Source organism: Schistocerca americana, chromosome 1 (assembly GCF_021461395.2).
Source record: "Schistocerca americana isolate TAMUIC-IGC-003095 chromosome 1, iqSchAmer2.1, whole genome shotgun sequence".
In the NCBI taxonomy this organism is placed as follows: Eukaryota; Metazoa; Arthropoda; class Insecta; order Orthoptera; family Acrididae; genus Schistocerca; species Schistocerca americana.
The window spans coordinates 645476778-645494934 of NC_060119.1; the positions used below are offsets into that span (position 1 = coordinate 645476778).

General features: G+C 41.5%; 1 protein-coding gene across 1 annotated transcript in view; it reads left to right on the forward strand.

The window, feature by feature from the left end:
- LOC124625756 (TBC1 domain family member 19) overlaps positions 1 to 18157 on the forward strand; it is a 179099-nt gene that overhangs the window by 22476 nt on the left and 138466 nt on the right. The window contains exon 3 of the mRNA XM_047149199.1: positions 4218 to 4356. Coding sequence (XP_047005155.1) covers positions 4218 to 4356 — 139 coding nt within the window. The remainder of the gene's footprint in view (positions 1 to 4217; positions 4357 to 18157) is intronic.

Here is an 18157-nt window from a genome sequence, read left to right on the forward strand (position 1 = left end):
AGCTTGAATTTTGTGTGTTTGTTTGTGTGTCTATCGACGTGCCAGCGCTTTCGTTTGGTAAGTCACATCATCTTTGTTTTTAGATATATTTTTCCCACGTGGAATGTTTCCCTCTATTAATTCATATCATTGTTTAGATATATAGTCACACAAGATATAAGAGAACAGTTGCCAATTAGTGCAAAGAAAAGTAGATACTTGAAGCAACTTCTGTGTTATTGCACACTTACCTCTTTGCATCATATCTGTTTACTACACTTCAGTTATCACAGATCTTAGAAAAAATGCTTTCAAACTATGAAAAATTGTATAAGTGTAGGATATTGAGCTTTAGAGATAAAAATAGTTACTAATGATTAGCTTAGTCCACTCAATATCACATTGTATGTATTTAGTCAAGGAGAACTCAGTAAGATTATCTTTTTAGTGTCATCATGAATGATGACAAAAATCTGCAACCACTAGTATTGATCAGTACTTAACATTTATCAGACCTAAATTGTAGAAATAAAATTAAGAAGCCTGTAATAGCTGTGACATATTAGGCAGTTAATTGATCTGAACTGTTAATTATAGGATACAATGCTTTATTTACATTTATATGTCCTTATAATCAATGTATCTTTACCAGTCATGTGGGGTGCTCTGTAGCATAAGACAAAATGAAATAGCATCTTACTTGAAAGTATGGGTATTGAGTATGTATTTATATGATTTGTTTACTTTTACATAAATTTAAAACTTGTTGCCCTAAAATAACAAAACAACATAAGGCAACTGTCAGTGTATGAGGTTACATCTCATTTACATGGTTTGAAAGCTATGGATGTAATTCATCACAAGAGCTGTACATATTGTAACAAAGACAAGTACATAAGGAGGAAGGGAAAATACAGCAAGAAGACATGTAAACCAGTTGAAAGGCATGTGTGATTTTTCTGTTTCACATGTAAAACACACACACTAGAACTGCAGAAAAAGAGAGGAATCACACCACATATTCATTGTATTCATTTTGTATTTTATTTTGAATGTTTGTGAGTAACAACAGTTTTAGCCCAAGACGTTTTGATCAACCACAATCTCAGAATAGCACAGTGGTTAGGAAATGTCCCTTCAGTATTGCATGATTTTTTTAAAATTATCTACTTTGGATCTTTGTTGTCCTCCCTTAGCTCTTCATTGATTTCATATTTTATTGATCCAAGATATCTCATTGTGTTATTACACATAGATGTAGGGCAAGTCACATTATTTATGTTATACACATACATAAATATTTACATTGTTGAGATGTTCAGTTACATCCATGCATAAGATGAACATTTTTAAGATATACTTTTATATGATTTATAGGTTGTTCATAGATAGTCATCACTCTTACGGTATGTTCACATACAGTCATCAGATAAAGATTATAGAGTAATGCCTGTATACATTATTTACATTACATTGTCATATTTGCAGATAAGTCATAACAAGGAATCAAAAGTTACATCTGTTAAGTGAGGTAAATAAGTCAAGTGAAAGTGAAATGGTAACACACATGTTAAGGCACATTACACAGATTATTTGAGATTAATATTCTTAAATTCCTCTACAAAATAGAAGCTGTGTTTCTGTAGCACTGACTTTATTTTGGATCTGAATTCTTTCTGGCAAGACTTTACACTTTCACGTAACTTCTTGTACAGAAGTATCTCTTGTGTCTTACACTATTGTGCCATTCATCAATGATAAATATGTCTTCGGAAAGCCTAGTATTATGCCAATATCTTCATTTTTGTTATTATATGGAAATTTTCATGAATGAAACATGCTGTTTTGTGAATACAGATACAAGGCACTGGCAAGATACTGAGCTCCTTAAAGAAATTTCTATTGGTGAAGGATAAGGGCACTTGTTTCATTGCCTTCATTGTTTGTTTCTGCATAATAAATATCTTTTTGTGGGAGGAGTCCCAAAAGGGAATGCAGCATGTAATTATTGAGAGCACTAGTGCAAAGTAGGTACATTTTAGTGTCTCCACATCACAGACTTTACAGAATACTAAAAGCAGAACATACACCACTGCTCATTCTGTTTAACAGTTTATCTTTATGTGTGTCACACCGTACGTGTGTCATCTGTCCACACTCCAAGGAATTTTTTGGTTCTTTCTTGGTGTTTGGGTGCACTCTCTATCCTGCTGTCATCTATCTCAGATGGTACCCTATCAGACAGGGGAAAATCCAGGATGGAATATGACAATATTCTGAAGAGGATAGTTGCTACCCACCATACAGCAGACATGCTGAGTCACAACAAACAAAAATAGTCAGAAAGTGATCTTTCGGTCAGCAAGGTCTGTATTGTGAATGTGTGTGTGTGTGTGTGTGTGTGTGTGTGTGTGTGTGTGTGTGTGTGTGTGTGTGTGTGCGGCAAGGGAGAGCAGGACAGAGGTAACGTGCTGTGTGTGGGAGCATAGAGGATAGAGGTGGAGAGAGGATAGGGCAGCTAGGTGCAGTCAAGTGGTTAACTGATGGATTGAGGAGGGGGGGTGGGCAAAGGGGGCAGGGTAGCAGGAACGGAGAGATGTAAAAAGACTGTGGGTGTGTTTGTGGGATAGAGGACTGTGTAGTGCAGGAATGGGAACATTGAAAAGGTTAGATGGGTAAGCACAATGACTAACGAAGGTTGAGGCCAGGAGGATTATGGGAATGTAGGATATATTGCAGGGAGAGTTCCTACCTCATTTATTGATAAGATCCAAATACAAGTATATATCACCTGTCTTGTGGGATAGAATTCCTTACTTTGTTGCATAGGTCATTAACAAGCTTTTGTCAGACATAAAGCTATGAACTGAGGGGTTCTGCAGAATCAAAAGAAATTACTTATTTCATGTGTGTCTAGATTTGAGAATTGAAGATTTCTGATAGTTGCATGACAAGTTGCAATGTTCATTGTAATCAGGCATCTTTTTCATAGATCTAGATAATGTTCTATGATTAACAATGGTGTGGTCAGTGTATTTTAAGTTTATCTCTCTCTCCTTTTGGAAAACTTGCACTAAATCTATGCAACAGATAATAGTAAAACAACTTACCCTCATTCTAAGCTGAAGATCTGATTCATTGTGGAGGGACGTTAGCTCAGTTTTTCATATAAGTTTATGAAAAGTTGCAATATACAAAATGGAAACCAAACATCATCATCATAATCCTGACAGCAGCCAGTAGTGTGTGGAGGGATTAGTTTTGAGAAATAAATGAGCACTTAAGCCCCAGCTTTTTTCATCATGAGACAGTGTGTGTGATAAACATTGTGACTGATGTTGAGAAATGAACAAACAATGTAGCAATAACTTTTTTATGCTGTGGTAACTTCTTTGCAAGAATATATAAACAAAACAGTGTTGAGCACAGTGGATAAGCAGAATGAGGCTGTGCTGTTTTTAACAGACCAGCCTTGTATTCAAAAGGGTGGAGGCCATATTGATTCAGCTATAAAGGACCTCAGTCAGTGCTCACATAAATTTTGTTTATTAGCAGTACCAGTTATGATTCTGTAGGCATTTCCAATAGCTTATAATGCTCTTTAACCAATGATTCCATCAGAATGTAGTAGAAGTGAGCATATCCTTGAGGCTCCTACTAGAGGACTCCAGATTCAATTAGTTTTCTGTGATTTCCTGAAATTACTTCAGTAAAACACGAGGGTGGTTCCTACTGTAAAGCATGGCTAGATCTTGTCCCATCTCTGCTAGACTAGATGTTTATGTTGTAAATGCCAGTATAAATGCATTATTTTCCTTTAACATCAATGTTTCCCCCTGACATTTTAAACATCCAGTTACGTATTTAAGTTTTCAGTAAATAAACTTTTGACCATTAACTGGCTGCATATAGGTTCTTTAGTTTTATTCTTTATTTCTCATGCATTGCAAGGTGGAGACTAGCACTTCACCTGTACATGTTAGAAGTATTCTTGACAAATATTTAATTTATATGCAGATTTTACAGTATATGCATTTAGATGAGTTAGATTTGTGAACAATGTTATGCTAAGTATCATAGTTGTTATATTAGATTTTAATACTGACCATTTCATTACCTGTAGTATAACATATAATTACTCAGACATAGTATGTTGAGCAGACCATGTTATATTGTTCAGTTTGGAAGTCATTAGCTTCCATCTTTGAAGTAGATTATAAAAGATATGTAATATTTAGTTGCAGTGGGAGAAAAGGGTGCACAAATCCCTGAATTCAATGTGCAGTGAACTTGGTGTAGCACTGGCTCGTTTGAGACTAGCATCTGACAAGGATGAATTAATAGAAAAATGGACAGAGCTAAGCACATATGATATTGGCAAGTATATTTTACTAATTTTGTAAGCCTTACAGATTGGTAGACCATTTATTTTGTACCTGATATGTAGCTTTTTATTTATAAAATCCAAGAATAATGTAATTTAAGTTAAAGATTCAGAAAAGTAAATATTTACATTATTTTTACCTAGTTCCTGGAAGTGTGTTGGTGTTATTAAAGGAATGTACTTAAAACTAAAGTTGATCTTTTGATTCATATATAAGAATACACTTTCAAGATGAATAATATTAAGATTATGCACACGTTTCAGACATTATTACTATAATAATGCATCCACAGAACAATTGTCTTCTGTCTTTTACTGTGCTTGTAAATACTCTCTGATTTTTAAATTTGAAGAAATTCTGTACTCTTTGTTAGCTGAAGAATGCAGAGTGTTATGTGAAAATACAGGATACATTTTTATTTTTTTAATGCAATAAAAGTGAAGAAAGACAACATTGGTACTGTTTTCAGACAATTTAAATTGAGAAAAAAATTACAGAACTGACTCTCTCAACCAAAAAGAGCCACTCTAATGTAAAACTTCCTGGCAGATTAAAACTGTGTGCCCGACCGAGATTCGAACTCGGGACCTTTGCCTTTCGCGGGCAAGTGCTCTACCAACTGAGCTACCGAAGCACGACTCACGCCCGGTACTCACAGCTTTACTTCTGCCAGTACCTCGTCTCCTACCTTCCAAACTTTACAGAAGCTCTCCTGCGAACCTTGCAGAACTAGCACTCCTGAAAGAAAGGATATTGCGGAGACATGGCTTAGCCACAGCCTGGGGGATGTTTCCAGAATGAGGTTTTCACTCTGCAGCAGAGTGTGCGCTGATATGAAACTTCCTGGCAGATTAAAACTGTGTGCCCGACCGAGATTCGAGCTCGGGACCTTTGCCTTTTGCGGGCAAGTGCTCTACCAACTGAGCTACCGAAGCACGACTCACGCCCGGTACTCACAGCTTTACTTCTGCCAGTACCTCGTCTCCTACCTTCCAAACTTTACAGAAGCTCTCCTGCTGGAGAGCTTCTGTAAAGTTTGGAAGGTAGGAGACGAGGTACTGGCAGAAGTAAAGCTGTGAGTACCGGGCGTGAGTCGTGAATCTCGGTCGGGCACACAGTTTTAATCTGCCAGGAAGTTTCATATCAGCGCACACTCCGCTGCAGAGTGAAAATCTCATTCTGGCACTCTAATGTAGTCAGTTTGCTGGTTTTTAGAGAGGCATCCACAATACCCGATACATGTTATGATGAATTGTAGCCAGTCAACATGTAATATTTGCATAGCTTAAGCAACCCCTAAAATCTATGATTAGTGTATGAGTACTTCACAGTGCAAATGAGAAATGATAGCAAAAGTAAATCACATTGTAATATATACTCTTGTATTTGTTTTAGCATTGATAATGACCTGACACAGGTCGAAATCTGATCTGCATTGTGGCTATAAATGTCATATTAAAGCAACTTAATTCTACGACTGATTGCTGCTCTATCTAACCCAATATAACCACAGTCGTTGCGTGCACCCACCCCATGGAGGGCAACCTGATGAAAATTTATGTTCCTTCATGGAAAGTGATGGAATGTATCTGGTGGCATAAATTAGGTGTTCAGTACTATGCTTCTCAGAACTGTAACTATCCTAAATGATGTTTTGTACCAACAAGTTGGTCCAGTGAACTGGCCTGTCTGTGGATAGTTTTTAGGTGGTTTTCCATCTGCCTCAGCGAATGCGGGCTGGTACCCCTTATTCCACCTCAGTTACACTAAGTCGCCAATTGCTGCGCAAACAAGTTCTCCATGTACGCGTACACCACCATTACTCTACCACACAAACATAGGGGCTACACTCGTCTGGTGTGACACGTTACCTGGGGGGTGGTCCACCAAGGGTCGAACCACACAATAACCCTGGGTTCGGTGTGGGGCAGTGGAGGGGTGAAGTGGACTGTGGTAGTTGTAGTGGGGTTGCGGACCACTGCGGCTGCGGTGGAGACAGAGCCTCTCCGTCGTTTCTAGGTCCCTGGTTAACATACAGTACAATACAATACAATACCAACAAGTTGGATGCTTTGGAGCTGCAACTAAAGACAAATCATGGAGAATATTAGACAAAGTAATGCTGTAACTTAATAATACAGTACATGCACTTACTCCAGTAACATGATAAATACAATTAAGCAGGCTTGTCTAGGGGATGATTCCACATAACTCATAAATATATTAAATAAATAAAACTGTGTGATATGCAAAAACTAGATGCCTTGTGTTGGACACTAAAATGTAGTGGGTCTGGTGTAGCTGGAAGAAAGAGAGTGGAATGTAAGCATTTCTTGCTTATCAGAATGCTCTCAACTCTTCCTGGGGCACTGTAGGGTGCATAGCTGGTTTGAGGCACAGTTATGATATGTGGGGAAGCAGCAGACAAATCAGCAATGAATATAAAACAGTTATTTCTTAATTTATTCATTGTGAAATCTCTTCCCTGGTGTGGTCTGGCATTCCTTTGAAATATTCTGGAATTATAGCAGCACACAAGGAAGACGTGGCATGTGGACAATATACCCTGCTTGGGCAGCTGCATGCCGACCTGGTGTCAAAAGCACGCCGGAATTGAATCGTAAGCAGTGTCCATACCACTGCACATGACTCTGCTGGGCACAGCACAGAGCATTGCAATTGCCATTGTGGTAGGCTGTGGTGCTGCCCAGAGTGTAATCTAAACCACTGGTTAGAGAATGGTAGCAGGGAGCAGGTGGCTGGTGGAATTCAGCAATGGCAAGCAGCCCTGTAGAGGTGGTGGCAAAGTACTGGGTTCTGAGTGCTGGGCAGTCAGCCAGCAGTCCTTGGATCATGGTCCAACAACAGCAGCAGTGACAGTGACATAGCTGCAGTGAAAACACCAATGCTGAAGCTCACAAAAACTGGGTGCACCTACATCAGCCAACTGGATGCACAGCATGGGCTGGCTATGGGCAGTTTTAAATACAGCCACTCAATGCTGATTCTTTTGAAGTGAAGTATTTGTGTGTCACCATGGAAACATCTGGAATAAGGTCAGTGACATGCTTTCAACTGATGTTAGAGGCAGCAATGTGTCAGAATGCAAAAGCTTCCTGATGTGTCAGGTCACTGACATGTGGAAGCAGCAGTATGGAAGCAGTCACATGGTGAGGGGTCTTCCTCTCAGCAGGACGTTGACCATGTCTGCTGGTGCTCCAAATAAAGCGAGGGTATTGGCTGTGGCTTAGACCATTACAACTACTCTCGCCTAAGAAAAAGTCTGCCCTCAGATTTCCATTGAAAATCTTGATGTAACATAGGCACTAAGTTCTTTTTAAGTATTTAATTTTTGCAGTTTTGACATCATTCGTGGTGGCATTTGGTTCTTTATATTATTTACACTTCTTTTCAGCCCCATTAACGCTTGGCTCACCAGGGAGTCTCTATGTTTGCATTTACACACTCTCCACTTCATCTCACTTTTAGCCCTGCTAACAGCTATATCATTTCACATCCTGGGGAAAGAACAGTGTCCAGGGAGGCATCCTATCAGCTAGTCATTCCACTTCATATTTACACAATAAAATGCACATCCCCATATCCTCCTATTACATACACCACATACATCTATCAGACAAGAAAAACTTGGATAAATTCTTGTATATCATGTTAAGATACATCCTGCAATTATGCAAACGATATCTGGCACTTTCCAGACCTGACTCAAACACTAGACATTCCTTGACCTGTACAACACAATTACACTAACCCACATAAACGTTGTTCTGTTGGATTATCATTGTAATCTAATCAAGTAGAGAAAACTATATAAGATGAAAAGGGGTCAGAGAATCCAAATACCATAATTGTGTTCTTAGTCATTCTGCCTGGGAAGAACTCTATGACAGGTATAACTGACAAACTTCATCCTTGCAATAAGCATGTTACAGTTCATCATTGTATTTCTCATGCTTCTTCATAATGACCTTAATTTCTCAACACACAGATGCATATCATTCTGAGAGAATACAAGTAGTCCAGTGAACCCACTACATGAGCTCTCTGACACCATGTACCTACTTCCTGCATCACAGCCTTTTTTCAGTGCCACTCCTGTACCCATAACATTTTTTTTTATCTGTCTACCCAAAGAGAATATTTCTTAGGCTGCCTCCTCACCCATAAAACACCTTTGAAGAAGTTTTGTAAAACTTTTCCATCACGTTCTCTCATAATAACGAATTTCTATAGGAGTCATTGGCAGATCTACTGTGAGTATGTGTGCTGTGTCCTGGCAGACCCAGAACAGTTTAGTTAATGTTTTGACACCTAATGAACATCTCACATTTGTGCAGTGCCTAGAGGGCTTTGGGCCAGTTATGCATAATGTAAAGACAGAAAATCTGAACCATTCTGTTCCCTTGTGACTTTCATACCATGTTCTGCTTGTCAGGGCTGAATTACCATCAGTTAAATTTACTTTATTATTTAGCTCTTATGAAAAGAATATATTGGTTCTCACCATAAAGATGACACATTGTGTTGCACAGAGGCACAACAAAAAGACTGTTATACATCGAGCTTTCAGCCTTTCTTCTTCAGGAAAGAACGGAAAACACACACACATTTGCAAATGACAGCCATCTCGTGTGCACGTGACTGCTATCTCTAACCTCTCTATCCAGACTGCAGTTATTGTGTTGTACAAAAGCAGCAATCAGAAGCTGGACATGGAAGGAGGAGGGATAGCAAAGTATGGGTGGAGTGAAAGAAGAGTGTGGTGTAACAGAGCGAGCGGGGACTAGAAGGCAGCAGGACAAGGCTGCCTGTTGCAGTGCCGGTAGGCTGTGGGAGAGGAGAAGTGGGGATCAGAAAAGGAGAGGAACAGGGGCATGAAAAGACAAGTGTGTGCATTGGCAGGGAGTGTCAAACAGTGAGGGTGAGGGGATATGAATTGGGAGGAGGTGACAGGAGGGAGGGGTGGAAAATGTTGGGTGCAGAGTGCAGGGACAGTAAGTTATTATAGGTTGAGGCCAGGGCAATTTTGGGAATGGAGAATCCTCATAAGTATAACTCCCATCTGCACAGTTCAGAAAAGCTGGTGATTGAGAGGAGAATCCAGGTGACCTGGATTGTGAAGCACCCACTGAAATCAAGGCTGTTTTGTTCAGCTACATGTTATACCACAGGATGGCCCACATTGTTCTGGGCCACAGTTTGGCAATGGCCATTCATCGTTGTGGACAACCGGTTGGTAGTCATAGCAATATAAAATGTGGTGCAATGATTTTTCACATCCCTGTGGTAAGGGGCTGGGATTAGGAGCGGCATAGGGATGGACTAGGATGTTGTGGAGGTTAGGTAGCCAACAGCAACCACCTTAGGAAGGGTGAGAAGGGTATTTGGTAGGATGTCCCTCGTTTCAGGGTATGATGATAGATAATCAAAGCCTTGAAGAAGGATGTGGTTCAGTTGTTTCAGTTTGGCGTGGTACTGGGTGACAAACAGGTTGCTCCTTTTGTAGCTGGTTCTTGGGGGAGGGGCAAAGTATTGGAGGCATTTGGGGATATGGCATGGGAAATCTGTTTGTAGACTAAAAATCAGTGATAGTGCTTCTCGGTGAAGGCCTTTCATGATTTCTTCAGCATACCAGACAAATGAGCTCTTGTCACTACAGATATGTTGTCCTCAGATGGCCAGGCTGTGTGACAAGGTTTTTGGTATGGAAAGGATGGCAGTTGTCAAAATGCAGGTACTGTTGGTGGTGTGTGGGTTTAATGTAGACAGAGGTGTGGATGGAGCCATCAGAGAGGGGGAGAGCAGCATCCAGGAAAGTGGCAGGCTGGGTTGAGGAGGACCAGGTGAAGCAGATGGGAGAGAGGCTGTTGAGGCTGTGACGAAATGAGGACAGGGCGCCTTGAACCTGAGTTCAGACCATAAAGATCTCATCAATGAAAATTAATCAGTACAGGGTTTTGGGTTTCAGGAAGCTAGGAGGATCTCCTCTAGATGCCCCATAAACAGGATGGCACTGGAGGTTGCCATGTGGGTGCCCCTGACTGTTCCATGGAGATGTAGAAGTAGTTGTATGTTAGGATAAAGTTAATGAGATTTATGAGGAATGATGCTTTGCGGGGTTTGAGTCTGATGGACATTGGCAGGGTAGAATTCAATAGCAGGAAGACCATGGCCATGAGAGATATAGGTGTATAGGGAGGTGATATTAGGAATGACGAGAAGGGATCCTGAAGGTGATGGGATGAGAATGGTGAAGAGTCAATAGGGGAAATGATTGATGTCTTTGATGTGAAAAGCTAGATTTTTAGCATCAGGTAGTAGGTGGCAGTCAGTGAGGACTGTAATTGTTTTAGTGGGAGCACAGTAATGAGCTACAATGTTTGGTTTTAGTTTGTGGATTTTAGGGAGCAAATGGAGGGTGAGTGTGTGGAGAGTCATAGGAGTGAGGAGGGGAATAGATTCAGGGGTGTTGTTCAGGGAGGACCTTTGGCTTTAAGCCAGGATTTGAGATTATGTTGGACTTCTGTGATGGGATCACTCTGGCAGAGTTTACGATGGAGAAATCAGACAATTGGCAGAGGCCTTCCTCCACGTAGTCACTGTGATTCATAACAACAGTAGTGGAAACTTTATCTGCAGGTAGGATTTAGTTGAGTATTGGTAGGGAGGTTTGGGGAATTGGCAAATTCAAAAGGACAGCTAGGCAGGTTCTGGATGCAATGAGGGGTTGATATGAAGGAACACTGGGGATGGGATAGTGGTTGGGTAGTGGTGCCCCAAGGCAGCAGTAGGATGGCAGCAGATTGGATAACTCACAGACTTGGTTTCTGAAATGCTTTTTTAAGTGTTGGAGAGCAACTTCCAGTTATTTTAATCAATCTATGAATTGAGTCTGCACTCCTCAATCAGTTAACATGACTCCGAAATTGCTGAGATTGAGGTGTAATCCATATGATGGACTAATGTCCTTTACCTTTGTTGATAGCTCAGCAAGTTCATCTTCACTGCTGGCTAAAAACACAGTGCCATCAGCAAATGGTTAATAGCTCTGCCACCAATTGAGATGCCTTTAGTCCTTCCACCAAGAGCATTCCTGATGACATGTTCTGCATAGATATTGTACAGCAGAGGGGGGTGGGGGGGGGGGGGGGGTTGAACACAACATGCTCTGACACCTTTTGAAACACCGTAGATTTCAGACATACCAGAACTGGTCTTCACAGCTGCAAATGAATATTGTATAGACTTCTGATCAGTGGTGTCAAGTTTGATAGGACACTGAACTCTGCAAGAACCTGCCACAACTTTTCCGAGATAACACAGTCAGAGGCTTTCTTACAGTCAAGGGACCATATGAAAACATAAACACAGAACTATAATGCTTTCTTGATTATTTGTCATATGGTGAGAATCTGTTCACAAGTTCCTTTTCCTTTAACAAAACCTGCTTGTACTACGGATATGTCAGGCTGACTGTATGGCTTCAAAAACTGGTTCAATATGTAGAGCAAAATTTTGCTTGCATGGGGTATGAGAGCAATGGTTTGATAGCTGGAGTGGAAAGTGACAGCGGTGGATTGAAGTTGAGACTTGTCATTATTGATGTCAGCTCCCTTGTGTGTCAATAGGTCCTGTATCATGGCCAAGTGGAAATCATGTTCTCTGTCAGAGGAGGAAAATATATCATGAAGGTATACATAACAATATGAGCAGTTCAACAGAAGTAAGTCTATAAAACATTGCCATGTTTAGGCCACGATTTTGAGATCATAAGGAATGTAACAAAATTTATAGAGGCTGAAGGGTGTGACCAATAATGTCTGGTATATCACTCTGTTCCATGGGTGTCTGTAAATATTCCTTGTGTCAGTCCAAGGCACTGAAGATGCAGGCTTCACGAAGTATTTGTACGAAGTTTTGTGTATGAGGTATAGGGTAACTGTCTAATACGGTCCACATGTTGAGGTGGCGATAGTCACCGCAGACCGCTCACTGTGATGTCGTTTTTGGGAACTAAATGGATGGGCAAAGACCACTTACTGTCTGCCAGATGGAAAATACCTACCTGCAGAAGTTCCTCCACTGCAGCCTTAGTAAGATGTACTTGATGTAGTGCTAACTGGCGTCCTTTATGACACACTGATGGCTTGTCTGTTGCGACAATTTTGTGTGTCGTCCCATTCATGATAGTGTTCAGCTGTGCTGACGAATTCACTTAGGGGCTGTCAGAAGTGGGAATTGATAGTACACAAGAGTCACTAACCTGATGTGCCAGCAGAGCTGTCCATGGCAGCAGCATCAAAGTTCCATGAGGTGCATTGCAGGTCTCGGGAGGCGGTGGCATCAAAGTTCCACATGGTGCAGTGTCAGTGTCAGGGGGCTACAGCTTTGACAGGTGTTGTACGAGGCATTGTGCCTCAGAGAAGGCTTGCATAACCAATGATGTGGCGTGGTTCAGTTCAGCATTGCAAGCGTGGAGATCATCGACTGCAGAGCACTTGGATTGAAGCTGGGTGACGGAAGCTGCAAGGCTGTCTTCCAGTGAAGAGCACTTTATGAGAGCCGTGTCGAAACCATAGAGAAGCTGAGGGTGAGGGGGAGCTGAGAAGGTGACTGAACACACAATATGAGTAGATGAGGCGTGGTGCGATAATGCTGACTGGAGATGCAGAGAAAGACCGAAGTCAAAAAGTAAGTCATTGCCTAATACTGGCCCTTCTACATTAGCCATGTTGAAGGACCAAGTGACACATTTGCCAGGTATGAGCTGAATGGTTAACTTGGCAAAACTATCGAAACGAAGTGGCAATTTATTAGCTGCTCAAAGAAACAGGTTGGCTGATGTCATATCCATTACAGTAAATGAGGGAGGTATGACGCTAATGTCTGCTCTGATGTCAATGAGAAAATACTGGGTGACGGAAGCTGCAAGGCTGTCTTCCAGTGAAGAGCACTTTATGAGAGCCGTGTCGAAACCATAGAGAAGCTGAGGGTGAGGGGGAGCTGAGAAGGTGACTGAACACACAATATGAGTAGATGAGGCGTGGTGCGATAATGCTGACTGGAGATGCAGAGAAAGACCGAAGTCAAAAAGTAAGTCATTGCCTAATACTGGCCCTTCTACATTAGCCATGTTGAAGGACCAAGTGACACATTTGCCAGGTATGAGCTGAATGGTTAACTTGGCAAAACTATCGAAACGAAGTGGCAATTTATTAGCTGCTCAAAGAAACAGGTTGGCTGATGTCATATCCATTACAGTAAATGAGGGAGGTATGACGCTAATGTCTGCTCTGATGTCAATGAGAAAATACGTGCATGAACCTAAATCCAAGGCATACAGACGACCTCATGAGGTGGAGGATCTGACAGAATGCAACGTCTGTGGGTGCCATTCCATATACCCATGAACTGCCGCCTGAGTGAGTATTTGTGAATGCGCAGGGCGGGCGGCAGTTGTGAGTGCCATCCCAGCAGTGAGTGCCATCCCTGTAAGTGGAGTGGAACCAGCATATGCATGAGTTAGCCATTTTTGGCCTCCAGCCAAAGTGCCAGGCGAGGGGAAGGTGGGGAGGGCAGGCACTAGCCCAGGTGTTGTGGGGATAAGCTGGCACTGAACCACTGGCAGTTCCCAGTCTTGGCCACTAGGTGGCTGCTGTTCCACATGCTGTCCACGATACACACACGCCCAGCCACTACCACCTGACGCTGGAAGTACACTCACAGCATTTCCAACTTTGGTAGTATTAGGTGCTGTGCCATGCGAAGGGAGGTGACAGTGCCGGATTGTGACATATGGCCTGGTCTGCCGACAGTAGTTTATCCTCAAGTGGTGTGGCAGTATTGGGAAGCAAATGTAATTGTAGTTCTTGTGGCAACTTCACCAACCACAATGCTCAGAGTTCTAAGTTCAGCAAGAACTCGGTAGTAACCTGCTCACACAAGCATAGCCATACCTGGGAGCAGGTTCTGTCACCTAAAGTCTCATCATAAATAATATTGTGAGTAGTATCAGATGGTGGACTAGAAAGGCATTTTATGAGTTAGTGCATATGCGGAGACATATTTGTTGCTCTTGGGTGGGTTCAGTAACAAGTCAGTGATAAGCTCAGGGTGGTCATGCAGGTGGTTCACTAAACACACAAAATGGGTGTCGTCATCCACAATGCCGTGTTTGTCCAATATGTTGTCCACCAAGGTAAACCACTTCACTTTGTTGTCCAGTTGTAATGGTGGCAGCTTTATAAAATGAATGGAGGCCGGCACTTATGGAGATGTAAGAAAGGCACAAATTGTGCGGGGATTCTGCACAGTGTTCATTGACACAAACTGTGCCTCGGTGACGGGTGATATGGTGTGTTGAATGTCTGGTAGATGTGCAGGTGAGGCAGGGTATCCAGTCCTCATAGGAAGGAAACCTGTAAGGCCACACAATGAGCATGGCATGGCAGGCATGGGAGGATCGATGGCCGATGCAGATGAAATCTTGAGCAGAGATATGGAATTGTGATTGAGTGCCGAGTGACTGGGCAGAAACCTGCAGGAGCATCACCTGAGGTGTGTGTGCGGTGGCAGGACAGATAGGAATATACATGGTCCGGCGTGGTTGACGCAAATGTCCCTCCTACTGGTGCAGAGGGGGGACACATTAAAAAATGGACCACTCTGAGGAGAGGGTAGCCATGCATGTGGACCCCGAAACTGGACAGCCATGTGGTCCGTGTTGGATGCAGTAAAGACTCAGGCAAGGGGAATCTGGAATCTTATGCTGGAGAACCATCCTGTACAGCATTGAATGCTGTAGAAGGCATCCGCACCAATGTGTACAGCACCTGGTGTGGTGTGCTGGCAGAGGTTAGGGTCATCTGGCATGTCAAAGCAAACATGGGAGACATGAAAATTCCTGGCGTATTGGTAGCATATGGGGTAAAACATTGTGCTTCACAGTCAAAGGTCCATTCTGTAATCACAGCGTCCTGCACTGCCAGAAAAACTGGAGGTTGCAACATTGTCCATTGTTGCAAAACCAATTATACACAGTGAGCGAATGCAACATATTTTCACAGCTTGGGGTCACCAGTGTGGGTTTTGTAGCTATAGCGGCAGACCATGGACATAAATCTCCAACTGATTACGATTAAGCACTTTTATTACAGCTCGTATAATTACAAAGACACGGGAAAAACATTACAGACAATAACAACTCAAACATCTACACCAGAGTCAAAAGCACACACTGTCTAAAGAACACCAAGTTCAAGGACAATTTACTTTGCACTCGGCAGGTGGTAGTTACAGGTGGTTGATGGTTGCCACAACATAAATAGTGCTATAACTCTAGGTGTTTACTCATTCACATACCTCATCCATGGAGCAGAAATTTTAGTGTGATAAATTAGAGCCTCTTTCAGAATTTTCTGTCTCAGAATTTATGCCCCCTTTCAATGGATATTCCTGTATGAATTGCATTTACACATTGTACCTATTTTGTCATCAGTTATGATTAGTTTGCACAGCAATAACAAAAATAATTTTATCAACATTTATTAGGCCTACTGAAAAATTAATGTATTAAAGATCCATTTTTTTCTGTGCAATTGTGACAAAGTTGACTTGTCATGGTGACTGTTCAATAGCATTCTTTAATTTAGTTCATGAATTGCAACACCTAAATTTTTCACACTAATTACGGCTTACAAACATGGCCTTTTCTGAATGTACTTCTGACCAAAAACTGATTCTACTTTCATAATGTAATATATTCATAAAACTTTTCATCCCCTGTTTCAGCCCTTTAGGGACTGAATTTCCAAAAAGACTGAAACACATATTTTTTTCTTACTGAGTAGTCAAATACCAGTTTTCATCCTTTAGAAGTTCTTTAATAATGATTTATTTAAAAAAAAAGACTTTTTCGCATTATTTCATCACCTTGGGGGTTGAGTTTCCAATGAAGATGAAACACCTTCCAGTATTCTTTTATCTTTGATTGGGAAACAAAATATGAATTTTCATAGTTACAGTTCCAAAACTGCTTTAATAGTGGCATATTTTCAAAATTCCTTTCACCTCTATTTCACCCACTTATGGACGGAATTTCAAAAAATCCCTTCTTATAAAATGGCTACAGTATAAGATCAACACCTCTCCAAATTTCAAGTTTCTATCCTTCAAGGTTTGGGCTGGGTGATGATGAGTCAATGAATCAGTCTGGACATTTCCTTTTGTAGACAGAAATGATTTTTTTTATTATACAGAGGTATATAAATGATAGATGTAGACATACATACACACACATTCACACACTCACATTCCGGGGTGGGGGACAGAACACATTGAAAGACTGCGGTAAATTGCTGCTTGTGTGGAACAATATGTTTTCGCAGTGCAGTGGGTGTGTGGCAAATAGTTCACAGTAGACCGTAAAACACAACAATATGGATCAGGTTGCACCACCCAGACAACCCACCAAGAAGATCAACACCTCATCTGAATGGCATTGCAGGACATGTCTATGTCCTCTTCAGTTCTGGTGCAACAATGGAACAGTTGAACACATCATACACTGTCAGGAGTGACATTCCATCACTGTTTATTACAACTTGGGTTACTTTTGCATGATCGACTTCTCTGCCTATCTTTGATGAATGTGCAGAAACACGCTAGAAGGCATTGATGTATGGAACAATGTCACTGGAGACCGGAATGGCATGAAATAGTGTTTCCAGACGAATTCAGGTTCAGTTTGTTTAAAATGATACTCACATTTTGGTTCGCCATGGTCAGGGGGAGTGGCGTCACAGTGACTGCATTCACACAAGATGTACAGAGGGAACACAAGGCCTAAAGGTGTAGGGTGCTATTGGGTACAACCGCAAATCACAGTTGGTGTGTGTGTATGGCGCTGTAACTAGTGTGACCTACATGAATGACATTCTGCTACCTGTAGCCATACTCTTTCTGCGCAACACTCCAGATGCCATTTTTCAGCAAGACAATCCATGACCTCATGTTGCTGTACAAACCTGTGCCTTCCTTGGTGTCACAGGATGTCAGTTTTTTACCTTGGCCCACCAGATCATGAGACTTGCAGCCAATCGAAAAAGTGTGGGATATGGTGAAATGACAGGTGCAACTCTTTGACCCTATGCCTGCCACCACAGATGAATTTTGGAACCAGGTGGATGCAGCATGAATGGCTATACCACATGATGTTATATGCTCTGTACATGTGTTGATGCCATCTTGTATGAAACAAGCAGAGCCCGTGGTGGACAGACCCTGTTCCTGCTAGGCAACAGGACACATGCTGAATGGAGGGGACTGAAATACTAATCATTTCTACAGAACATACCTGTCCTGTGAATATAAACATGAGTGTTTGTGTGTACTAACTATAATTTGTACTGGAAAATGGTCTACATCTACATCTACATCCATACTCCGCAAGCCACCTGACGGTGTGTGGCAGAGGGTACTTTGAGTACCTCTATCGGTTCTCCCTTCTATTCTAGTCTCTTATTGTTCATGGAAAGAAAGATTGTCGGTATGCCTCTGTATCAACAGGTCTGATGGAAACCAATTGTACAGTTAAAAATAAATTATACAGCAGCTTCACATATTACATATGTCATTTCTACAAGTTATCAATCCTGTGGAACACAGTCAGAAAAACCAATGATATTAGTTGGACCCTTGAAATAAAAATCTGTGATAACACAAACATTCAGATGACTCTGAAAATCTTTTTTATATCAACAGAAATAACCAGC